At 40.0% G+C, this 25,984-nt stretch overlaps 1 protein-coding gene and 1 long non-coding RNA gene across 8 annotated transcripts; one reads left to right on the plus strand and one right to left on the minus strand.

Moving 5' to 3' along the window:
- Positions 1–87: 87 nt before the first annotated feature.
- LOC117407436 (uncharacterized) lies at positions 88–18,421 on the plus strand. 7 transcript variants are annotated; one of them, XR_009329650.1, is made up of 14 exons: positions 88–1,183; positions 1,711–1,813; positions 2,074–2,176; positions 2,827–2,979; positions 3,786–3,903; positions 4,695–4,806; positions 5,468–5,590; positions 6,216–6,380; positions 6,965–7,049; positions 10,651–12,337; positions 13,698–13,971; positions 14,323–14,402; positions 14,885–15,907; positions 16,946–18,421. It is a non-coding gene; the product is annotated as an uncharacterized LOC117407436 (long non-coding RNA). The 7 variants fall into 7 exon arrangements; XR_009329651.1 differs by having other exon boundaries at positions 10,651–12,076; XR_009329649.1 differs by having other exon boundaries at positions 10,651–10,845; positions 11,244–13,971.
- A 633-nt stretch (positions 18,422–19,054) lies between these two features.
- hyi (hydroxypyruvate isomerase) lies at positions 19,055–25,284 on the minus strand. The gene is made up of 8 exons (XM_034012436.3): positions 24,637–25,284; positions 23,710–23,821; positions 22,555–22,666; positions 22,356–22,434; positions 21,913–21,962; positions 21,647–21,716; positions 21,065–21,199; positions 19,055–19,915 (listed from the first exon to the last, which is right to left on the minus strand). Exons 1-8 carry the CDS (start codon positions 24,833–24,835, stop codon positions 19,860–19,862), a joined length of 813 nt encoding a protein of 270 aa, XP_033868327.1. The 5' UTR covers positions 24,836–25,284; the 3' UTR covers positions 19,055–19,859.
- Positions 25,285–25,984: the final 700 nt, after the last annotated feature.

Here is a 25,984-nt window from a genome sequence, read left to right on the forward strand (position 1 = left end):
ACGACAACAGAGTTCAGAGCATGAGGAAAGAGTAACCTAAGCTAAAATATATCCGGTTATTTTTTTGAGGGGGGGGGGGGGGAGTCGCAAAGAGGTGGTTGCTTCCGGGTCATGCTGCAGCTTTTCCCAAATAAACATAACGTTGTAGCGAAATAAACACGCACTATTTCAGTCTCCTGAGTAGGGGTACACAAAGACCTTCTCAGGGATGGCATAGGGACAGGACAGTGAGGTTAAATAAATAAATAAAAATATTGATTAAAATTGTGTTTGATTAATTTTAAAACGTGTATACAAGTTAAGCATATCGGTCTGTGCAAACAGGAGAAAGTGTTGAAATCATTGGGTGCGCATTACGTGTGGTGTTTTATATTAATATAGCAAGCTCAGATCAGGCTATTTCTTTCCCTAGCTTCGATTGCAGCACGCTTTATATTACATACCCAGGCCATACAGCAACACAGTGTATATTTAAAAAACACGTTGCAATATATGAATCACTATATTATTATTATTATTATTATTATTATTATTATTATTATTATTATTATTATTATTATATGATAGCAACAGAACCTGTTTTTCTATCACAACGACAGCTCTGTGACACCAACTTCAGGCAGTGGTGGCTGTGGACAGCAATTGGATCACGTAATTTGTCACGTCTCTTTAATATAAAAAAAAAAAAACCGAGAAACAGAATCAGGCTCAAGATATGAAGTTAAAACAAGTTACATTGTTTTTTTTAATTGACAGCTTTTTTGAGTTTAATGAGGAAACGGAATCGGCTATAAAATAAGTTTAAAAATAACCCCCAAAACTTCAAGCGCTACTTATTATAGACACTATACAGCTAGAGAAATAAAACTGTTTCAGTTACCTTTTCTTTTTTTTTGAAAAGTGTGTATTTGGAAAGTCAATGCTCAAGGTGTTATATATGTTCTGCTTTAGTGGACTTTAAAACACTGTGCTTTGCTGCATGTAGAGAATACTAAACTTCCAAAGCTTGTCTGATCATAATCACTGTAATACTTCGGTATATGTGTCCTGTCCGACAGGTGGAGAAGGCAGGGCAGGTTTACCTGCTGATGAAAAAGGAGTATCGGATCCCCGGAACGTCAGGTTAGCCTGGTTCCTTAGCAACCTCGACCAAGTCATTCGCCCCACACTCAAGGCTGATCTGGTGAGTGGTGGGAATGGGTTTGGATTTTATTCTGCCACTGAAAGTCAAGCAGTGTACAGTCAAGACCACATTTTTGAGTGTGAATTTTGTTTGCTTTTTTTTTTAACATTTAGTGAAGAACTGCACTGCTGTATATAATATATTGTACCACCTTTCTGTTTCTGTAGTGCCTGGATCTTTTCAAGACCCTGCTCTTGTTGTAGTCCCCTCCCCAAACTAATGCAGACATTTTTATTTACATTGAAAAAAAAAAAAAATTGCATTAAAAATTACAATCACTGAGACAGCTTTATAGATGCAGCACCTAATGTTATCAGGGGAATCAGAAATATGATAAATGTTTGTTACGCTTCCTAATATTTACAATAAGATCACATCAGAACATTATTGTCTTTTTTATATGTTCAATACATCCAAGCAATATTAATTATTAATAAGCTGTACTTGTTATGTTCAGTACCTACTATCCTTTTGCAAAAAAATATCTTTATAAATCTCAAGTGTATCTGTTCCTTGCTCTTTTACAGCTCTCTAAATTCAGGGAAGGATGACGATGAGGTGCCCCAGTATCTCCAGCTACACCAGATGGTTGTGAGAAAGATTGGGGAGATCTGCCGTGTTGTGAACCAGGTACATTAGAAACACTCCCTTCCCTACTCTCCTTAATGACCAAAATGTAGCCCTGGCTTCTTTGTGAATAGGTCATTAAATATCCCACATTTTAGTTTTAATAAAAAGATACACAAGGTACAGGACTTGGTTTTTAGATGTGATGAGGTAACTCGCATTTAAAATCAGTACACTCTAGTGTTTTTGGATTGACTTGGTCCTAAAGCAGGATGCCTGAAAGGAATACTTCTGACCTCTCTGGTGCTTCCTTCCCTCTCAAGCGCTTGCTGCTTCAAGATCTCCATGACAGGCACGTCTGTAACTCTTTGCTGGTGGCAGAGAGTGAGGAAGACACCTACAGGAAGCAAACAGCCACCGCTGACGGTGAGTCAGCGGTGGCTCCCGTTTTAAATCGGCTCATAATGCACTGATGAGACATAATTGTGATTAGCAGCGATTTCAATCTGTTTGCAGACATCCGTATGTCTGTGTTAATTTTCAGCAGCATTGTGCAAAGGCATAATAAAAAAGCAGTCAAGCATTTCCTTGCATCTGCAGCCATTAGCTTGACTGAGTTAAGATACGTTAGTTAGTGACAAACCCGCCTGATGTCCTTATTTACAGTCCAGTTTCTATCTCCACAGTGCTGACAGCCTAATGAATCAATATTTTAACACGGCAGTATAGTCTTTACAGAAAACCAAGACAGAAAAAACAACTTTTCCAGATGTTTAGCTTAATCTTGTAAATTAATTTAATTATATTTTATATGTAGCATAGTTGGAATTGGTTGAGAGTGATTGCTCAGTACTCAGTGATGGGAGAGATCTCCTGGTCAAAATACACAAGGATCTGTTCAACTAAAGACACTATTTAGAGATTTCTGTCCAAAGAACTACCTTTTTATAAAGTATTAGTAACTCTATAAGTATATACGTGATTCAGACATGTCACAAGATGTACTGCTTATATGTAGATGATGATATACATTTTTTTTTTGCAAAAATAATTTTTGGTAAACCCTTTTATTGCAGATTATTCAGCGGACGAGAGTTACCAGCATAGAGATTACCTGGCAGCCACTATGCAGTTCATCCCAGGTCACTTTGCCTGCGAGGATGTGTGGAGCACCATCATTTACATTCATCCACGACTCAAAATGGGCCCCAACATGGGCATCAGTCGAGGTACGGCACAGTGCTCTAAAGCTGGGATTTAAGAGACTGCCCATCCCAAACAGAAAGGTCTACACACATACAGGGTCTTGTTATTTGGTTTTACTGCTGGAAGCTAAATGCACATAGCTGAAACCCTTTGTTAAAACCCATAGAAACATAACACATAATGAAAACAATTAGCAATTTTTAAAAAAATTATTATTATTATATTATTAATCTTGACCAAAAGACCTTTTATTGAATGACAAAGTACAGATTTATTGAGGCTCTAGTCCCTAAGGTGGTCTCTGTTTAATTATGCAATTAAAGTAATTTGCATGCAGATGGCAAGCTCGCCAATGTTTGCACTTCCTGTTCTACCATGTGTTCAGGCCTGATTCACTCCTTTGAGAATAAGATAAAGCATCGGAGTTTCTGTGCTGTGATTTAGATCTATTTGTCTCTTCTTTTCATGTGTTATTTTTCAGATATATATGAATGTATAATTCATAATACTGTATACTAAACCAGGAATAACAGTAATCATAAGTGTGTGTGTGTGTGTGTGTACCATGAGCTCACTACCAAATCTGTTTTCTACCTCAGGTGAGGATTAATACTGATCAAGTGTTGTTGTTGTTTTTATTTTTCCTTTGATCTTCACTTCATATGCAGAACACCACTCTCCTATGGAAATAAATAAATCAGTTCAGGCTCCTGAATTGAAAAACATTTTCTCTTAACTATATGTTTACAAGCAGCATAACATACATGTCTGAAACTCTGATGTTCAGCCTTAATTGCACAAAAGTATATTGTTAGTTTATTTCCAACAGGTTGTCGGAAACGGCGTTCAGTGGGAAGTTTTCAGAGTTGGATGGCAACCCCCCACCTTCGTCTCGCTCGCTGGCTCTGACACGCAGCCAGGAGCCCCTCTACTCAGAAGATCTCTCGGTAACACAGTCGCACTTTCCTGCACCCTGCTTCAGCTTTAGTTAGTGAAAATGGTTTTAATATTCTTGGATGGGTGAGGAGTCCAAGCATTGCATTGCATTATATCAGTCTTGCGTTTCACAAGCAATTTACAATGTCTGTCTAGTTTTCCCACTTATCCCACTGTGGAAACCCTCTTAATTTTATGCTCATCTTCTTTAGTCCTACGGAGGACTTTTATCTCTGTTTTGATATTATTCTCCCTATGGGGGGACTCAACCAAATATCAGAGATTGAGTGGAGACGTCGTCCGTCTATCTGTATATACATACATATGTTTACCAATATTTAAAAGCATAATTATATAGGTAAATGTAATTTACATATGGCTTGCAGCAGCTGTAATTTAAAAAAAACAAACATTGGATATAAAAACTTAAGCTAACTGAATCATTTTGCTGCCGTTATGTTTGTTTGGACAGAATCTAGTGGATTTTAGTTCTGGCTTGGTTTGATTAATGAAGGCTTAATATATTTGTTACACTGACATCATGGAATGATGTAATTGTTATCCTTTTTTTTTATGTGCATGCTTTATATTGCCCTGTAGGTAACTACTGGGCTGAGCCTGTACCTAATGTGTTAGTCTTTAACAAATCATAAAAATATTTAGCCTCTAGATATATGCAGATGTGCCTTTTCAGTTCCCTGTTAAATGGCACTCCATGCTGGGAATGAGAATTTAAAAAACAAAATGAAGGAGTCAAATGAGGCACAAAACGTATCCTTTGTTTTCACCTGTCGTGACTCAGTGCTCCCGATTCTCCCTGGAGATGATCTCCCCCAGGAGTGTGAAGGGGTCCAGGCCCGTGGGACAGGTGTACAAACACATCCTGCTGATGGTGCACGGAGTGGAGCAGGCTGGTGAGTGAGGGAGCCACGACGGGACAGGGACGAGGGGAGCATTCAAACAGAAAGGGCCCGAACGCAGTGAGTGAGGCAGAGAGAAATGAATTGACACTGGCTTGTGATGGGGGAGACTTATAAGTCAGGGACCGGGGGAGAGTGAGAAAAGAAGGGTTAGTACCTTTATCTCATTGCATTTAGAAATAGGGTCTGAAGTAAAAGGGAAGGGTCAACACATTGAGAAACAGGCGGTGATTTGTCAAAAGAGAGAAACTAAAGTAGGTAACAAATCTGCATTAGCATTTCTCTGCCACATGTGTAATCCAGTCGTCAATTGTTGGTTGAATTTAAGCACAGTCTGCAATGTGCATACTTATTTAAATGCTTATGGTGTAATACCACTGGAGGCATACTAGGGGGCAATCTTACTCCAGCAAAACTCACCAAAACAGTGAAAGTGTATTATGGCACATTATTGAATCAAATCTCCCCAATAAAAAATTACATATATCCTGTGAATCTTCTCTGTTATGCAATTAGCTGCTTACACAAACAGTGAGTATTCTGTAATGTCTTACACTTCTACTCCCTTTTTTTTCTTTCTTTCATCCCCCCCCCCCCCCTCACACACACACACACACTGACTTGCACTCACACACCCACACACACCCACACACAGGACCAGAGATCACAGACGAGCTGTTGAAGGTTCTTCGAAAGCGTTTGGACGAGGCGACGCTTGACATTATCACTGTGATCTTAGTCAGGAATTGCAAACTAACTGACACCTGCGGACATGGAGGTAAAGGGTCCTGCTGCAGTTTAAATCCAAGCAAGCTGCTGTTTAAAAAATAATAATAGTAATAATAATAATAATAAATTAAATATAAATATATATAAATTTCCTTTGTAAGCACAGTGGCATACTGAATTTCAATAGGTTTTCTGTTGTAAGAATTTAAAAAGCATTTATTTTGTTTACACTGGTTCCTGGGGATCATTTATAGTCATTTATTGTGTGAGTATCCTGAAAAGAACCCTGTTCAAATATTCATTTTGTATTCAGGGCAACAGCAATAAACTTGAAATGCAATGACAACCTGCTTGCAATTAAGTGAGTTATCTAAGTAAATAACATTACAAGTCATAGGCAGCAGCCAACATTTTTTTAAACGTTGCTCATTTCTTACAACAAGCAACAAGACAACAAAAAAAGATAATTGTATAGCTTGATTTACTAGGCAGATAAGAAGTTTTTTTAAACAGACCATGCAACTTTGGTTCTTAATGGTAAAGACACACCACTTAACTGCTTTTGACCCTGGATGGACACATACTGGCATTGCCACTGATGCCCACTGCTGCCATAATAGGAGAAGGGAGAAAAAATGTATAAAAATACAATTCTTGGTATTTTTCTCACCCAGTTCATCCAGCCTCCTGGCTCCCCAGCTACTGAAGTGGTCGAGTTCACCCTCCCGCAATACTCCCTGCCTTGGCTACAGGCTGTGGCTCACTACCTCCGGCAAAACCTGCTGATCTTCCTGCACATCCCCAAGTACACTGAAAGCAACATGGAGCACCACTTTAAGGTACTGGAGATGAGCAGGGCTAAGGGTCCCGACATGTTGAGGGGACCAGCCCACAAGCATTATACTGACTGACTTCAAGTCAGTAGCACAAGGAAAACAAAGCCACTCCATAATGGAATATTAGAACAGATTTTACCCTATGCCAGTACTAGCATGTCACCAGAGTCAAAGTTTAGTGGGAACAAGCTATAAGTTGACAGGAGACTTGCAGCTATATCTTAATGAAACTTGACATTTGCCATTCATTAGCACATTAATTCGTTTTGACATTGGATTTTTTTCAGCAAATTATATTGATGTAAATATATTCAAAGTTAAAAAACAATCTTATTTGGGAGCCATGCAATATTTTTTTTCCAGTAAATGTTAGTATTGATCCCCCAAGTAAGTTTACTTTTCTTAACTGTTTAAATTGGATTAAATAGTTGCTTATAATTTAGCCATTTGTTACTAGAAGTAGTTTCACATACTGTATGTCAGTCATTAATGTGTTTTTATACTGTATGCTTGACCTGGCATATGTGCTGTAAAAATCCTTGTTAAAATAAGTTGATCCCTGAATGTATGTTTTTTATTTTTTCCAGCACTATTTTCTTCATAGCAGCGGTTTGCCCGATTCTGATATCTACCTTTATAACAAGCCTGGAGGCCATGGAACAGGGGGGAAAGGTAACAGCTTTTCACACATCTGCCATTGCAGCCCCAAGCACTTCAAAAGAAACTAGGGGAGTGGGGGGTTCTTAATGGAATTCAAATTGCTCTGAGCAATCCCTAGACAGGCAAAGCCCAAGCATAGCCTTGAGGTAAATCTTTCTCTTTCTAATTAGGCACACCTGACTTCTGTTGTACAATATGATATTCATTATTAATTAATTCAGTATTTCTACGGGATAGCCCATTGATAATATTATAAAGGCGGTCCTGTAATCATGTTGCTCTGGGGAAGTGAAGCTTTTTGAGCAGTATTTGACGTTGTCTCCAAGGGCAGCCTCCCAGCTGCTGTGTGACACGTGCCTTGTTATCTTGAATGTTTGTTTTGATCATATTCAGAACACATCTCCTTTTTAAAAGCAAACCACTCCCAAACACGAACTGTATTGGGTATTGGGTATTGGTGGATTGTGGCAAAGTGGCTTGCAGTGTGCAGGTGCAGGAGTGATGCAGTGATCAATGAAAGGCAGACAACAAGAATTCAAAGTGCAAGGAGGTTTAATTAAAATGAAAGCTTCTGATTTTTGGTTTTAACCGATACAACCCGATAAAACACCCCCGATACAAAAAAAAATTAAATTGGTAAATAGCCAATAAACACTGGAAAACACTGTAAAAACAGTGGAAATGGTTAATCTATTCACGTTGACTTTACCCTTTTCACATTTACTCTGTTCCCTGTACTTGTCGCCCTCATTCTATTTCTGTCACATGGAAGCAGTTGTGTGTATTTTTTTTTATATATAAAAATATATATATAAAGGAGGCTGTGTGGTCCAGTGGTTAAAGAAAAGGGCTTGTAACCAGGAGGTCCCCGGTTCAAATCCCACCTCAGCCACTGACTCATTGTGTGATCCTGAGCAAGTCACTTAACCTCCTTGTGCTCGGGTGAGACGTAATTGTAAGTGACTCTGCAGCTGATGCATAGTTCACACACCCTAGTCTCTGTAAGGGGGGGGAGGGGTAGATAGCACAATTTAAGACGTATATCCTTTCAGTTAGGATGTTCAACCTGTATGTCTGCATCAGTCTTACAGTTACGTGTTGCTGACATCAGACTAGAGATTTGTGACCTTCTCATCACCAATTACTGAGTCCCATTGTGTTTGTATGCTGTCAGTGTGGCTCTCTGGGACCAGTTAGTTTCACTGCTCTGAATGTGACACTCGGTAAAGTTCAGCTACTGTTTTCTGTCTCGCAGCATCCAGTCATTTTGTACTAATGCAATCCAATGATTTGGTTTTGTGGTTATCTGGTAATGATCATCACTGCTATATTCTTTCGGCATGGACTGTTTCACTGATGAATTCCACCTATGTACAGTGTTTTGACAAATACGTCTCTTTTGTGAGTCTGGTTTACAGTGTAATGCAAGGCATACAATATAATATACCACTGCAATAGAGTTATACTGTTGATTTTAGTATTTATTTGAGATTTGAATGTAATAAAAAAAAAAAAAAGCTTCTTAACCCAAGGATTTTGTGGAGCAGGATTGGTATATTGTGTTTAATTAAATCTCATGACTAAAAAAAATAAGAAATAATCAAGTCTGATTTGAATGTCTTCAAAAAAATTATTAAAAATGATCTCTGCAAAAATATATTCTAAACTATCATTCAGAGCTGCCCATATTCATTCCATTAGCACAAAGTGTGTCTGTTCTCATTAAGCTCACATTTATTTTCCTGAAATAACAGAGTTGAAGAGATTTGGTTTAATCATCAGATTACTGGTAGTACTGGTAGAAAATGAATACAGCAGATCTACAGATATGTAGTGGGGTTTCCTCCGTTAGAGCCCTGGCATGGGTATTTCAATTCCAAATGACCGTGCAGCAAGGGTCCCATTTTAAATTGTGATGGTTCCTTAGGAGGAAAGACTTTGTTTGGTAGGTTTGTTTAATCAGTCGTTGATTATTTTCAGGGTATGGATTCTCTCCAAAATGTTCTTCTGTTGACATAGGTACCATGTCTGACCTCGTGCAACATCTCTTCCCACCCTCCCAGTTCGAAGGTATCATCTGTAATTTCTTAGGCGCTTGTCACTTCCCACAATTAGACTTCCCTCCCCATTTTAGCTTCCTTCTGTCTGTGCTGGTAGTTACTTGGCTTGGTGCTGATTCTTTTATTTCCATTTCTTTAGCTGGTTTTGTTCTTTCAATTTTGTAGGCTATGGTATTTTGGTTGTTTTGGAAGCCTAGTTTTATTTTCCTCATGGAGATTCATTTTGTTTTCAGAAGCATGTTTACTGACCGTTTTTACAAAAGCAACTCTTTATTAAATCACTTTCCCCTCACCCATGGCTTTCAATTATGTAGCTTTTCGCAGTGAAGTCTTAAAATGTAATTTACCTTTTTGTTCTACAAAAATATTGTGCAGCATTTTTTACATGGGGGAAAGTGTTGGAATCCCAATATTTCTAGACCTTCCAATCCTTCTAGATTGTCCAAACTGTTTGGTTACACAGGGTTTGGAAGATAGACAAATACTCTCTCTGTCCTGCTAGTTAGTGTCTGGAAAAGGAAGGGGTGCTTTGGGTAAACTTTCATTTCTGGGGTTATTTTCAATTTATCCAACGAATGTAGATTTATTAAAATAAGGGCCTTTTTATGTACCAATGTTATAAATCCATCATAACACTCAATGTTCCTTAATAACTTATGAACCAAGAATCGTATCTAATAAAAGATACGCGTCATAAAACATTGCACTCACTCAGTCATGAATCCTGCAGTTTTTGTTTGTGGTTAAAAATACTTCACATATTCCATCATCAGCAATACCTATTCTATGCTTTCCTATGTCGTAGGGAAGTGGTTCCCAATCTGGGAGCCCTGGGGGGACTGTGAGATGGTTTCTGGGGGCCGCAGAACATACAGAAATATTCAAATAACTTGGCATGTTCCCTTGTTATCACTGAGCTACGAATAGAGGTTTTCTGTTTTAATGGTTTTGACAGCAGCGGTATTTTGATCCACTGCTGTGTAGATCAATATAATCGTCCTCTAAAATCAAGTTCCTTGGAAAACCTATTTTTCTTATACTAGCAAGTAATAGTCACAATTAGCCATGTGTCTTTCAAACTGACTGATGGACTCGTCTTTAGCTCTCCCCCTAAACAGAGTGGTATACAGTACCTAATTGCTGTTCTGCCCCTTAGGCTGCCAATGCTTTACATGCTAAGTGGATAAAAAAAAAGATGTATTCAACAGTGTGGACCAGTAATTTTTTACGAACCTTGCATTTTGTAGTATGAGTATTAAAAAGCAAGTACATTCAGATGCTGGGAACTGCATAAAGAAACTAGGGTAGCTTGAGGGCAAGGACCAGTCAGTCCTACTAAACTTGATTAGCAATCTGACTCCATTGGATATTACCTTGGTGCAACAGATGAAAACCAAAGCATTAATTGCATATACATTTCTTTTTTTTTTAAATACCCTTCCTGTTCATTTCCCATACATTACCATTCATCATGAAGATTAATGTTTTGTCCAGTTTTTTGGCAAGTGCAGTGCATTACCTGCTGTCTCACTCAGTTTACTCTCCCTTCACAGGCTCTTGGACTTGGGTTCGTTTCGATGTCTGGGAGCAGGGGAATGTCAGCCCCCTGCAACTTACTGATAAGTTGCAGAGTGCTCTGCGCCATGCCCTTTGTGATGTCATCATGGAGTTCAGGATGCTACCCAATCCCCTCTGCGTGGAATCGTATTGTCCAATCATAGCAACTGACCACAGCGATAGCACCAATGGTAGGGGAAGAGTGTCACTTCGATAAACTTACATTATTTGCATGATTAAACTCCCGTAAAGGATGACGTAAAACAGCAGAGCTTCTGGGACATTCTGGTAAGTTTACAGGGAGTCAGGGGTAATGTCTATTGGGGTGCTGCTCTAATTTCTATCAATGATACCTGCAGTTGAGTTGTGACAATGACAGGTTCCCTCACAGCCACTGCCTGTCAGTCCTTGCATCACCGACTTGAATCCTCAGCAGGAACTTGAATTGAATTTTCTGCATTAGAGAGCAGTCTCCTTAAAGTTATAATAATTAGTGCAATAATACCTTGCAGCATTGCTCCTGGTTGTGCTGCTGCTGTTGGAGGTTCAAGGGTAAAAGAACCATAATAAAAATGCCAGTGTCCTGCAGAGTAAGCCAGAACCCTCAGAGCTGGGGTCTCCTAAGACAACAGACGACATTATCTGGGATCGGGCAGAAGACAGCCGAACAACCCGTCAACGACAGAAAACCGAGAATGTGAAGCAGCCCTGGAGCCAGGAGAGAGCAGCTGCTGCGGAAATGGAACAGGCGCAGAGGCAAGCAGCCTCACAGAGGTCCTCACTTCCTTCACAGGGTCTGGAATAGGGGCAGGGAACACCAGATACCACTCCCCACAGGGCAGGCTGACCGTGGGCAAGTAAAGAACAGGGGTGAATTGAGAGCCTGACACATTTACCCACAATGCACTCACAACATTCTTTTAATATCTAATTCTGAACAACAAAATCCAACCTTTGGAGGCCTCACAATCAAACATTCCATAGTAGATAAATAAGCCATAAGTATTAATGCTGAAGATGAGGATTAGAGCTTGCATATGAAGTACTGTATAGGCTTCTGTTAACCCTTTCAGGACCAGGCATTTTTCAGTGGGATGCTCCCCCAGTGCTTTTTTTATTGTGTTTACACGATCGCGGCCCTAGAAGCCCACTTTAGTATGATCGTGTTAACACGATCCCAGTCCTTAAAGGGTTAAGCAAAAAAATGCTAAAAAGTAGACATTTTAGTACATTTAGAGTTATTTTAAAAATGTTATTTTTGTAAGCATCTTTGGTGATGAGCAACTATTAGCTTTCACATTTTATTGTCCCATTTGTTTAGTTTGCTTGACTATTAGTTTTGTACAGAGGTATTGTGGTTTAGTGCTAAGAGCTGGTTCTTTTTGATCCCACAGGAAGTGTATCACCCAACTAGAAGAGGAGGTAGGCAGCCTGCACACTCTGTTCCAGCTAGAAATTGTCTTATTTTGAATTGTTCGTTTTGTTCATTTGTCTGTGGCTTTCAGTCCCCATGAGAGGTCCACCTTAAGAACGTAAGGTCAAGGGAGAGGGCAGCAACCTGCAGGTTTCCTGGTGGCAGGGCATCTGTGTGACATAGACAAGGCCTCTCCCGCAGCACTGAGTGACAGAAGTGACAGTGACAAGCAGCTGTCAAGTGCCGTGGGATTCCATTAAGGATGGTTTGTGAGCATTTCCAGCCAAACGCAGCATGGACCTGTTATATATATATAATTTTTTTTTACATATTCAGCTGAACCTATTTAAAGGTGAAGGACCACCATGGCATATCTTGCTCTACAAAATAAATTAACATTTTTGGTGGAAATACTGCCTATTTCTACTTGTGGTGTTCCTTTTGTATACACTTTATTGTTCTTTGCACTCTGCTCTCCTTGTGAAATATTCTTCACTGTTTCCATGTCTTTCTCTTCATATCTATAATTCTATTTGATACAAGAGGAAGGCCCTAGCATGGTGAAATATTTCTTACTTCATTCTTTTCCCAAACTGTTTGGGAACAGAAAGATTTTTACACATTCCACTGTTGCCTCTGGGTATCCGTGTACATACCTTTTGAATGGCATGACCAGTATCAGAAATCTGTATGTTTGTGCAGAAACAGGAACAAAGACTTCTCCTAGTAAATGGCACATGAGCAGTTTGTGTGCTGGATGTATCCTTGGTAGATACTCAAAGAGTGAACAATTACATTTATTACAATTTATGGGAGATCCCACTCCTGCAGAGATAGGAATATGGTTCAGACTCGCTCTCCTGTATCTGAGATTCATAGTGAAACATGTTAATCAGTGTAATGCAGTACCTATCAAGTCAGGCTAATGCATTGATGTATGGGATAATCTAAGTGAATTTGAACTTGGGTTTCCAATATAGGCAGCTCACTCAATCTGAGCCAACACTTGGGAACCAGGGTACCTCACCTGCCAAGCCTTCAGACCTACCTTTTCACTTACTATTTAAAAATATATCCTAACCTGGTTTTCAAATCCCTGATTTTTACCTGCATACCTTTCCTAAAGGCAGGCCTATTTTAGAGGTGTGAATGATGGTTGATGGGATGTGTTATTGCCTGCAGCGTAGAATGTCATTGTGAAGAATAAAGAAGAAAAAAAACCACTATCTGCTCTCTTTTTAATCATTTACCCTAAAGGAAAATGTACAGAAGGCAGACCGAGCTCACATGTACCCACGAAGTAAAGCAGCTGCTGTAGATATGAGGTTGGATGCTGATGCCAGCAAACTTTCTAGTTCTAGCAGTGAACACCACTGGATAGGGCAGGGTTGATGAGGGACCCAGTGTTGCTCTAAGATCCTTGTATCAAACAGCCCCCTTAAATTCAATTCATTGTTAGACTCATCAGCCAACCTTTCCTGAATGTCAGAAATTTGGTCTACTCTTTAAAGGAAGAATCTCCCAAGCAGTTTTGTGGTGTGTTGTGGTTTTTGTGATGTTGATTAATGACCGATACTGTGGAGGCGATTCTTTACATTAGATTTATGTTCCTCTGTGATTTCTCAATAGGAGCCCAATCCCTTTCTGAGCTTGACACTGTAGGCCGACTCGCTGCTGTGGAGCCCTACTCCTCCCCTTAGCAAGGACCAGAGCCGGCTCAGCAGCTCAGGACGAGGCCTGCCCCCGCTCCACTTCCCCCCACAGCTGGTCCTCTTTGACGAGGCTTTGAGGGACATCACCGTGGGGATACCCATCATGACTGAGCAGGACTCAGCAGGGAACATGGACACAGTTGCCCGACATGGGGCCCAGCGGTTGGAGATCAAGGCCATGGAGCGCAGGGGTAAGGAGAAGAGGGAGTCACTTGGGATAATGCCACACTGGAAATAGTGTACCAGTGCATGACACTCCAGGGAGTACTCGCACTGCTACGGGAAGTCAAGGGTAAGGAGAAGGTTGATCAAGGGCAGTCCTCAAAAAGGAGAGTGAGAAGGCGCTAGGAATATGTTTCTCCACAGAGGGGGGAAAGCAAGAACAGCCAAGGAGAGAGATGACTGTAAAAGGAGATAAAGTTTGGTAAAAAAAAAAGGGAGGAGGATTAGAATTGGAAAGGGTCTGAGGAAGTAAATTAAAGACCAAGGAATACAAAATTACATTATTAAAAGGTTATTTTGTTTAGTTTTTCTTTTGTTAGAAATGGAAAAGCAGCTGAAGATTGAGAACCTGTTTGTGATGTTGCAGCAGAGATCAGCTCAGTCCAACATGCCCATCACAGTGAGTACCTTTTAATGCAGGCAGCAGTCTTGAGCATCCCACAAAGTGCTGAACACATTCTCAAGAGATACATGGCACTTCTCTTATATGTTATACCTTAGCCTGATTTGTATTCTCAAGTATGCTTGTCTGTAGACAAAAAATAATTGTTTAAGTGCCATCATTTCTGAATACCTGATTGCGAGCCATTAACAAGCCGGATTGTATATTCCCCACTGAAAATACGTAAAATAATTTTCTTGAAAAGGAGTCCCGCCTGTAATTCCTGCAAACTACCTTTTGCAGGCATCAGTAGTGCCACTTTGTAAAGCTGATGGTCAATACCAGCCAAAGTCTGAAAGGAAACTTGCCACAGTTATCAGAAGCTGAATCCAGATTCAGATTAGTTTGCTTGGTGTAATGCATTTCTTTAAGTGTGCATACTGTATTCTACAGGAGTCATGCAATAGCTTTCCAAGCAGCAGTGCTTTGTTGTTGTGTAGGCTGCTGACCTGGACACCCTGAAGCAGTCGTCACGCTTGGTCCATTACTGTGCCACCCCCCTGCTGTTCGACCCTGTGTTCCGCAGACAAATTCAGGAGGAGCTGACTGCCAACCTCCAAAGATGCCAACTGCTACGACTTGGCCATAGCAGCTACTATTTTGGCGGTTCTGCTACGGCGCTACGTTGAAAGGGTATAATACTACGATTTTATTAAATAAATAAATAAATGTTGGATATTCCCTGAATGTTTATGAAATATTATTTCAATACCACGTGTGTGTTTTCTTGTTAATTTTTTATAATGAATTTCTTTGTTCTTAATACTGTATTTCACTGACAGTCTATTGTGGCATTGTAGCTGTACTATTGTTATTTTGATAGTTATTTTTTATAAAGTTTTGAGTATTTCAGTCCAGGTTTGATCGCACTTATGAGATCAGTAAAACACTCGTCATTACTAATATTTAAATCCAGAATAAATAGAATTCCAAATAAAAAAATCAGTGTTGAAGAATTTTTTGTGTGTGTTTTTTTTTTATGAATGCCATTTTGTTTACAATTCCTAAAATTATAGATTGAACAGCACAAATTAGGTAATTGGCTTGCCAGAGCCTAAGAACCTTCAAGAAGCTGCCTCAGATTTACAGAGAGCACACAGAGCTGGGAAGCAAGCCTCCCAGGGAGTGTGCAGAGAGGGACGGGTCTAGGGAGGCAGAGCTGGACTTGTGGGTGGTGGGGGACAACTCAAGCGAGTTTTACTCAGGTGGGCCGCAAGTGATGATGACACCTGGACTGTTCTATACCTCTCCTCTCTTCCCTCTTCTGGCCTCGGAGGTGACCTCTGCACGGAACCACATCCTGAGAAAGCGGGCAGCAGGCGAGGGGACACTGGCGAAGGTTCTTCCGTGGGGAGCACCTGGCCTCGGACAAACTGAAACTGAGCAAGTGGACCTTCACTGAGTTGGAGGAGCTGCTGGACGCTGTGCAGAGCCGTTCTGTGGGCGATATCGACGCTCAACTGGTAAACACTAAACACTATTTCTGAAATCAGTGCAATTATAGAGCGTAGAACAAAGCTATAAAAAACAATCAAAGAGGCATTTTTACTATGAACTTGAATGCATATACATGAGTTTAAACAGATGTGGTGTTTATTAGCTTAGGTTGGTCCAGTTAAACACCTACTAAAACCATTAATGACATTGCATTTCAATCCCTGAAACATGAGAGATTTTACTGTTAAGATAAAAAGAATGTGCTCTTTTCGATTTTAGATGATGTATTCTTCAAATTGGGGGTGTGTTGCATTCCTTGTTGTAGTACTTCCTGCATGTGGTGTGTAGGGATATTACATTAGTTTCTGGAGAGAAGGTCTTGTGCAGGGTGCTGTATCAGGGATAACAGGCTGTTCCATTGACATGAAATGTCCTTTTATCAGAATCTCCTCAGCGCCAAAGGTAGTAACATGCATACAGTAGACACTAGATGCTTATATGGGTTTCCATTACCCAGTAGGCTCAGGATAGTGGGTAATGGAAACCCATATAATGTCTGGTGAGTATGGCCTGCATACTCACCAGACATGTCACCCATTGAGCATGTTTGGGATGCTCTGGATCGATGTGTACGACAGCGTGTTCCAGTTCCCGCCAATATCCAGCAACTTCGCACAGCCATTGAAGAGCAGTGGGACAACATTCCACAGGCCACAGTCAACAGCCTAATCAACTCTATGCGAAGGAGATGTGTCACGCTGCATGAGGCAAATGGTGGTCACACCAGATACTGACTGGTTTTCTGATACACGCCTCTACCTTTTCTTTGTAAGGTATCTGTGACCAACAGATGCATATCTGTATTCCCAGTCATGTGAAATCCATAGATTAGGGCCTAATGAATTTATTTCAATTGACTGATTTCCTTATATGTACTGTAACTCAGTAAAATCTTTGAAATTGTTGCATGTTGCGTTTATATTTTTGTTCAGTGTATTTGTGGACTTTACTGTTGATTTTAAGTGTGTTTCAAAATTTTGCTTGGTTGCTATTTTCTTTTTCAGAGTTTTAAGGTGTTTTTCAGAGAGCCATTGCCGGCCCAGCCTCAAACTAGCAACATCCCATTGCCACAGCTGGTCTCCATGTACCACCATCTGCAGTCGGTCATCAATACAGCCTGCTTCAATCTCTGGACAGGGCTACTGTAGAGTCTGATCTGTAATATAGATTGCTTCAATTTTTAGACAATACTGCTATGGAAACTGGTGCAACCTACTGTTGGGACGGGGTCCATAATACAGACCGAATGCTGCTTAATAAGGCTGTTCTAGAAGCACCAATGCAAACTGCCTTATATAAACGTAATCATTTCCATGCCAATTGTAGCACAAGGCACTCACCATGTTTCTCCTGACCAGGTTATTCAGCACAATAAACTGTGTTGTCTTCTGATGCTGAAAGTTTCATATCTTTGTAGAGGTTTTCTGCCAGTTCTGAACATTTAGAATGCAGCTTTCAGCTCAGCTCTGTATCCTTCAAGCCTCCACATTGTACAGAGTAACTAGAACATAGTTAACTAGGATTGAGAGGGTTGACAGTCAAATGGTTAACATTCTTCGATAAAGCTGATGTTTCCTCTCAGCGAGAATCACAACTGGAGTTAAAGAGTAAGTAGCGGGGTGCCAAAAAAATATATAGCATTATACGTCCCAATCTTCATATACATTAAAATTGGTTTCATAGTAGGATTCTAGACCTGTCGCCTTAAGCAACAAAATCCATTGATATGGAAGTAGTTTGGAAAAATGGGAAGGATTCCAATAGTTCCGTTAAGAGCCTTTGATTTTAATAATTTTTCATACTGTTTAACACTTCAGCGCTTCGTTACCTAATTTCCAGACCGCGAACAACTCTTCATTCCAAAAGTGCCTGTGTTTAACAATTCAATTTGGAAGAGACATTATTATTGTACTGACCTTGGAGTTGAATCTTTGAAAACCCTATTAAATTGCTGATTTGATTCAGTCTGTGGCGTTGCTAACTCTGGTGTTCAGTATTCAGGGGGGGTGTCAGAGACAGGGCCCACTCTCTAGATGTGCCTTAGTTGCAATTCTTGTCCTGCCACTGTAGTGTTCTTCCATGACTGATGCAGAACACACACCTACACCATTTTGCAGTTTGTCATAGTTGTTGTAATCAAAATTTCCCATGACTCACACTAATTCATAAAGAAGGAAACAGGTTTTCCTAACATGTGTTAAGACTACAAACTGTGATAAATAATTGTTTTGACCAGAGTGTTTGATTTAATCAAAGCATGGCACTGTTGAAGTAACATATGTTTTATTTTTTTTTAAATCATCATTATTATTTACTTTAAAGTTGTCAACACTGGGCATGTAAAAAAGAAAACATCTATTTATGTACTTAAATGCAAATTTATTTGAAAATAAACTTCTGATTTGGGTGATTTAAGATAAATGTGGCTGGACATATGTTTTACATGTATATTATGTATATATAAATAAATACACTTTACAATCTATTAAATAACAAGGTTTTTTTTTGTTTTGTTTTAAAGTTCTCAGTTGCATCTGTATCTTAACAGATAGACAGGCAGGCCTGACCATATTAATGTTACCATAGGCCAAGCAGTACCAATTTTGTACCAGCAGGGGGTAGTGCTTAGCAGTGCCATTGTCATTTATTTTATAAGGTGTGAAGTTTGCACTGACCCCACTATGTCCAGCTATTAAACTATTTAAAAGGAAATTAATTTTGTTATCGAATGCAGCTTTGTAAAATTATTGAGCAATTACAAATAAATGCAGATTTAATATTTTGTTATAGAATAACTGAGACTGTGCTACAATAGACACACACCCCCTGAATAGGATGAGTATGAGGCTGTCCATCAGATAATGGACAGCTAACAGAGCTCTGTATTTTCTATTAAAAGGATTGTACTTTGAGCATGAAATCACTACACCATAAGCTTTCATTTCAGTATTTCTTGTATCTACATTGTAACGGTTCTGCATACTCAGAAAATTCTTACAAAGTCAAACGCAGGGCCCCGATATTTGGGGAATGCCACACTCCTTCGGAATAGAACACTATTTTATATACACGTCCACACTCGCTATAAAAAATCAAATAAGAATAGAAAGACCTTTAGGTACACATTGTGTTTTATTCCATTTGACGGGAAACAACTAATCATGGTATCTTGTTTACAAGGTGTAGCACAACTTAGAATGCTAGTCACCACAGCAGTGCACCTTCAGGGGTGTTAATGGCTGAATTGATCCATTTTTGTTCCATCCTGGGGACCCCAATCCCCGATCGAATAACAGAATAATCTGCGGCGAACAGCAGGACTGGAGCAGCTACAGATAGCCTCTACCGGTCACTGCCTGCCCCTGGGTTTAACAGCATGCAGCTATATCATGGGCCTGTATCTCGAGGTCAAGGTTTCCTTCCTTATGGAAGCCGTCTTCCTCACCATCTGTGACATCAGTGTTATTACTCCTTATCAACGATACATCATTCCTGTGAAATCACTGTTGTATCACTTCTGCGGCTATCAGAAGCATTACCAATGTTACAAGGATATCTTGAGGACATTAGTAACCTCAATGTATATCTATCCCATAGTTTCACTACTGTGGTCATTCATGTCTATTTTGGGTATCTGTGACCTCTCTCAAGAGTCATTACTGATTCCTTCAACATGACTAATAAATGTGTAGAAGTTAATAATGTACAACGAATCACCTAATGCTAAAACTCCAGCTATGACAGACAAGGCAGAAGCAGATTAATCATTCTTCAGGTGCTGATAAATCAAAGTGTAAATAACTTGTGGCTCTGCTCTGCTACATCTGCCCATAATGGCATCACTGTTTAGTTTCTAGTAAAGGATGAATCATAGGACTGAGTTTGGTGTCCAGGTACGTCAAACAGAACTCTTCCCCTTCACTTGTGGCTGTTCCAGTACTCTCTCAACCAGCCAAGCCCGTCTTCTGTGTTACCTGCAACCAGAAGAGGTGCCTGGATGAACACAGATAAAAAGAAACCACCCATTCCTTTAAACAGTACTTAAGATTTCCTGAGGGGAAGGAGGCGGAAATTGAATTTGTACAGTTGAGGGCTACATGGCTGGCTCTGAATAGCAAAGGTCTCATTAGGCGCGCTCGCTTCAGTCCCCTTCCTGCCTTGTGTTTATCACAGCGGCTCGGCTCGGATCTCCACTATGCATTCTTAATTTCAATTACCGAGCTGCAGGAGAGGGAGAAAATGGAGCGGATTGAAGTTGGATGTTAAGGCTAGAGAGGAAGGAGCCAGAATATTATAATTAATGTGTACCTATGATGGGGGATGGGGCAGGCATTTGTACATACATTGCTGACATCAGAGCAAGCTATGAAGGCTGCTCTGATCCCACCTTATTGAGTTACTATGACATCAGTGCAGAGTGAAGAGTTGTTAAAATGACTAATGGGAATGGGTTGAAAAAACAAGAATTGGGGAGGGTAATACTAAATTGTCACAAGGAGTGAGTGTCCAAGTAGGTCTACAGCTTTCTGAAGAAGCCCAGTGTTTAATCCATTTTGAGCAAGCCCTTTAAACTATTTAAGATGTAAATATTATGTCTGTGCGTGTTTAATTATTACAGCTTAGCTTCTACTCTTGCACAGCTGCCTCCTGTTGAACTCATTCACGTGTGCTGTCAGGATCACAGCTCATGTATTGTATACTGGATTCACCAGTTTCTGGGGGATTTAGTCCTGAGCCACAAGATTGTAGTAAAGGACCAAGATAGATTCTTTATTCAGATATTACACTGGAGTAGGATCATTGCCAGTTGTGATGCAACTGGAGTGCATCAGCACATCATGATATAACAATACCAAATGAATCATCATCAAAATCTACGTCATATAGATGCCTTAATGACTTTTTAGCAGGATGTATAACATCATGCTCAATAATGATAAGACTATTTTGTTATGAGGTAAAAATGTGATGCAACATGTATTCATAGCAGTGATATATTGCAGTCATCAGTCACAAACCAACAGCTGCTGTAGCTGCTTATTGCTTATGCATCGTCGCTGCGTAATGCTTGTGTATCAGGATTCACCGATCAATCTCAGCAAGATAGTCACTCAGTAACTCACCAAGGGGTCTGTATTCACAGCCAACATAACCCTGGTACCCCATCTCCTCCAGCAGGCTGAACAGATACTGGAAGTTCACTTCTCCCTGGCTGTCAGGCTCATTCCGATCAGGGACCTGTGCAATCTGAATGTGACCTATCCGTGAAGAATAAGAGGAATTGAAGTGTCAATTTGGCTGTTAAGTTACCTAATGTATTGATGGGATCTATTACACAGTATCACAGAACGGGCAAAAAAAAAAAAACCTAACAAATACGCTTCACAATGAAAAATGAAAAGGGTAGTTCATATAATGACCACACATTACAATAAGTGCAGGTCACAGCAATTGGACAAGGTTTTTCTGTTGATATACTATAGCACCCACAGTGCTAAAGGTATCAAATCTCACTATAATGTTACAGGACAGCATGCTGTCTGACCTTGCCTCCACTCTTACAAATACACACCGATTCCAGCACAAGCTTATCTGTCAGATCAAGGCACTCCTCTCCAGCTCAGTGGGTCTGCACACAGTTCCAATCTCTACATCCTGTATCTGAGTTTGTGCATAGAGTAAATAAAAAACACAAAGCCACTTGCCTATGAGTGGGAAGTAGGTTTTGATGTTTTGTGTAAGATTCCCATCCATTATCTGCCAGTGAAAGATGTCCTGCAACAAAACACAATGTCAATTGTGTCGGTGAGTGTAAATTTACAGAAGTACACTGCTAGAACTACAGTTAAAAACTACAATAAGTATTTTTCTTCATTTGAAATGCCTGGCTGTACTCAAATTGCTCAATTAATACTTTTAATACAGCTAATGTAGAGCTAAAATTACAGGGAAAAAATTACTCACGACTCACCATTTGCAATTTTAGGTTTGGGCTGCCAACTTTCTGCAAAATATCAACAGCTGGGAATGAAATAATAATTAAAGAAACGCATTAATGGGTATATAAGCTGAGAACGCAATTAGTAAACTTCTGAAGTTCATAGGTTCAATGCCCAGACATGATTTATTCATTATTAACCAGCTACAAATATTGCTTGGTCAACAAAAAACTAAAAAACACAAAAGGGATCAGTTAGTTGTCCATCCCCATTGCTAGTGAACAGCCTGCTTGAGCCTTAACTAATGAAATGCTGCAGTGCCCCTGGACAATGGTTTTTGAAAGACAGATTGATACAGTATAACTCTCACAATCTACAGTGCAATCTGTTAGAGGCAACCAGTGTACTGCATATCTCTCACAGATGCAACCTGGGCCCCCCGAAAGCAAAAATACAAGCAGTTTTGGCACATTACCTTGGTGTGGCGTGTTCAGGAAATATCGGGGATCTGTTATCCTGGTATTGATAGGCTCCACCAGCCCTAGAATCCCCTCCTGAGAACAAGACAAAGGGGACATTCACTGTGTGGTTAATGCATTCAATCCACTTCAGTGATATTATCCCTAATCCCTCCCCAGCAAATCGTGTATTTTACTTTCATCAGCCACCTTCACCTTTAACAACACATTAGCGGCGTACGTCAGGTTTTCAATAAAAGTGGCCTCCATCTCTGCTGCAGCAGCCCGGTCCAGCCCCATAGGAATCCGCCCGGCCATTAAGTGGATCCTGGGGGTCAAACAGACAAGAACACTGAGACCAAGGTACGGAAGTCTATGTAACTGCACAGCTGGAGCCATTCCAGCTTTAACTTTCCTATGGGCTTATATATGATTAGACACATACTGTAAGGCTGAGACCTCTATGAGTTGTCTAATGAATCTAGTTTGTGACTAATTAAGCTCGTGAGTCTAAAAAAAAAATAGCATCGCCTACACAGTACTGGTGAACTGTTCCGCTGATTACAATAAAACTAAATGTATAGTAAATATAATAGCTTAAATAACTCATTGTTGACTTATTAACACAGATAGTGGTTGGTGGCTCAGTTAAGATAGTGCTTTCCTATCCTATTATTCATAAACTACTTTTCTAAAAACGCTTCCTCTACCAGCATTATGAGGAATTTCAGATTCAGTTTACTTTAACAGGCAACAAATTCAGTGTATTATTATTATTATTTATTTCTTAGCAGAAATGTTACAAGATATCACATTATTTTTACATACAATTACCCATTTATACAGTTGGGTTTTTACTGGAGCAATATAGGTAAAGTACCTTGCTCAAGGGTACAACAGCAGTGTCCTCGACCGGGGATTGAACCCACGACCCTCCAGTTAAGAGCCCAGAGCCCTAACCACTACTCCACACTGCTGCCCATTATTTTACTAAATTGTGTCGCTTACTATAGTGGAAGATTGTTTTTTTTTTTTTAAATCTATGTGGAGTTTAACTACACAATTTCTGAATGCTGACTTTACTGTTTGAGTGTGAGTAGTCCCTGAGATTGCTTGTTTGTGAATGTGGAACACTCAATAAATGTCTCTGTGTAAACAGCACAGTTTAGTTTACAGCAGTAAAATATTTTAAACATCTGGAAACATGGAATGCGAGCGGTGCTGCTGTTTTCTTTGGCAATTTGGGGTGAATACTCAATCGTATCCCTGTAATTCTCTGTAAATGACAATTACACAACCCACCATATACTGCTGCCCTGAGTACTGGCTCCTCGCTCTCTCAGAATCCCAAAGCAAAGCAATGTGTTTTACCTGCTGCAGTCCAGGGCTTTAGCATACTTCACTGCAAGCTCCAGGCCTCTTCGAAAATCCGCTTCTCTGCCAGGGACGGCCCCGAGTCCACAATCTCCATTCCCTAAATCACCTTTACAACAGAAACACATCAGTTAAATGTCTCTTGCGCCTTTAAAAAAAATACATTGCCTTGATTAGGTTTGGTTGCAACAATAACATGGGCAAACCATATGGAGAAAACAGATTGACTGGCAGCTAAAACGTCATCGCTGTTTAATTGAAATAAATGGCTCTGCAGGAGTTAGCATTTACTGCCACTGAATGAATGCTTTTAAATCCATTTGGGACCAATAATTAACTAGTGTCCTACACTTCCCAAGAACATCCTAACGGGTCATTTCATCTTAAGTAAGACATTTTTTAACCGCACTTTTCCCTCACACTTGCATTCGAAAGAGTGGGTCGAGTGAGGGTAGAATTATGTAACACAGTCTGTGAAAACAGAGAGTACTTCCATCAAAATAGCGGGACGTTACTTTTATTTCAAAAACTGTTTGGCCAGAAAAGCAAGATACCGTTTTTGTGCAGGGGTGTAAGTCCTGCGGGATCGGCAGGGGGCGCCGATCCCTCACTTCTTGAGCAGGGAGAGCACTGCTTCCGTACTGATCGTGTAAAATGCTTTAACTGTTTTTCTGCTATTAATATATGGAGATAGATATACATGTGTATATCAGTAACAGGTTATACCATGCTTGCTGCTAAAAAGTATAATTGCAGCCTGCTGTAAAGTATAAACTGATGTATCGGTACCGTAAAGAAAGAGTGTGAGGCAAAAAGTTAGTTAGGAAGAAATCTTGCTAACACTATACAAGGGGTGGAAAAAAAGTTACATGCGAAATGTTCACGTAGGCTAGTTGAGTGTGTTTCATCTCCACGATTTCTTACCTGGCGGTGTGTTAATGAGAACTACCTCTACTCCTGACTCTTTCTTGGCTTTCTGAAGCTCCAGCAGGTCTGCGTCGTACAGCCATGCCGCCTCCACAGCTCTGAACCCAGCTGCGGCTGCAGATTGGAACCGCTGTGTAAACTCGGGCAGCTCGTTGAAAAGCCAAGAGAGGTTGGCACAAAACTTTAACGGGGGCATTTTCTTAAATAAACCCAGCACAACCCAACACAGTGTATGTGCTAAACTGAAACGGAAGAAGTGGGTTACATGTAAGAATTTAAAACAAATACTGTACTGGACTTTGTCCCGGGTTGAAAGTTCATTAAACTGATCCCGACTTCAGATGACCGATGAGTACGTTTCAATTTTTTTTTTTAACCAGTTGCTCTTCCTGTGTTACGTTTTCTAAAATGTCATCAAATTCTACTGCGCATGACAAACAAAGGTACGGATGGACAAACACACAGCAAAGGGGTACAAGGTCTGTACGTTGTTTCTTCAGCTGAAAATGACTTTAAAAAACAGGTTATGTTTTGTAATGGGTTGACACTACACCTGGAATATCAAAATATGTTCCCGTTGAATTCAATGTCCCCTGCTCATTATGCGCATGTGCAGAGCTATCTTTTGCGTCACTACACGTGCTCTGTTGATTTTGTCAAAGCGGGTTCACGGCGATTTAGCAGCTCCTGCGGTAACGCGCAGCGCGTGCTATTGAACCTCAGCTCCTGAAACAAACACAGAGCGAACTCTCTAAATTTTTAATAATGCACCAAAACTACACAACATAACATATAAATAGTAAGTTCAAAAGCACCCAGAGTAAAAGTTATAGTGTTAAATCGACAAGGCTGCTGCAATGCAAACTTTATTTTTATTGTAATATGTGCGCTTTCTAAATAAGCGCAAAGCTGGCAAGCCTGTAAACACATGCTTGTATAATACGTGCTCTTTCATAATGAGTACAAATATCTTTGTAAATTTGCTATCACACTGCAATGTTTGGAATCACTTATATGTGTATGTCAGGGTAAAACAATTTGTCAAAGAGAAACATGTTTATGCATATGTATTTCAAGCTGGCATTTATAAACACTGCATAGTCTATAATGTGACTTGTATTAAGAAACCAATTGATTGAACCAGTTTTTCACAGCTGTACATGCTGTATATTGCAGGCAGCTGTGGAAACTGGTGTCCCCTATAGCTTCTAAATAAGAGTCACATTATACAGGCTGTATACAGTGTTTACATTGTTTATTGGAATGTAAGGAGTGGACAGCGTGAAATTTACACATTAAAGGCCCCAAAAGAACCACTCTGGGGGACCCCAATTTCTACAGCAAG

The sequence above is a fragment of the Acipenser ruthenus genome, chromosome 10, assembly GCF_902713425.1.
Source record: "Acipenser ruthenus chromosome 10, fAciRut3.2 maternal haplotype, whole genome shotgun sequence".
NCBI lineage: Eukaryota > Metazoa > Chordata > Actinopteri > Acipenseriformes > Acipenseridae > Acipenser > Acipenser ruthenus.

What these genes read in the sequence shown, in the direction of transcription:
- hyi (XM_034012436.3), bottom strand. Translation starts at nt 24,835, where the DNA reads ATGCCCCCGTTAAAGTTTTGTGCCAACCTCTCTTGGCTTTTCAACGAG. An exon ending in TCTCATTAACACACCGCCAG is followed by an intron (nt 23,822 to 24,636) that starts GTAAGAAATCGT and finishes TCTGTTGTAAAG; the next exon opens with GTGATTTAGGGAATGGAGAT. An exon ending in CTGTGAATACAGACCCCTTG is followed by an intron (nt 19,916 to 21,064) that starts GTGAGTTACTGA and finishes TTCTGGTTGCAG; the next exon opens with GTAACACAGAAGACGGGCTT.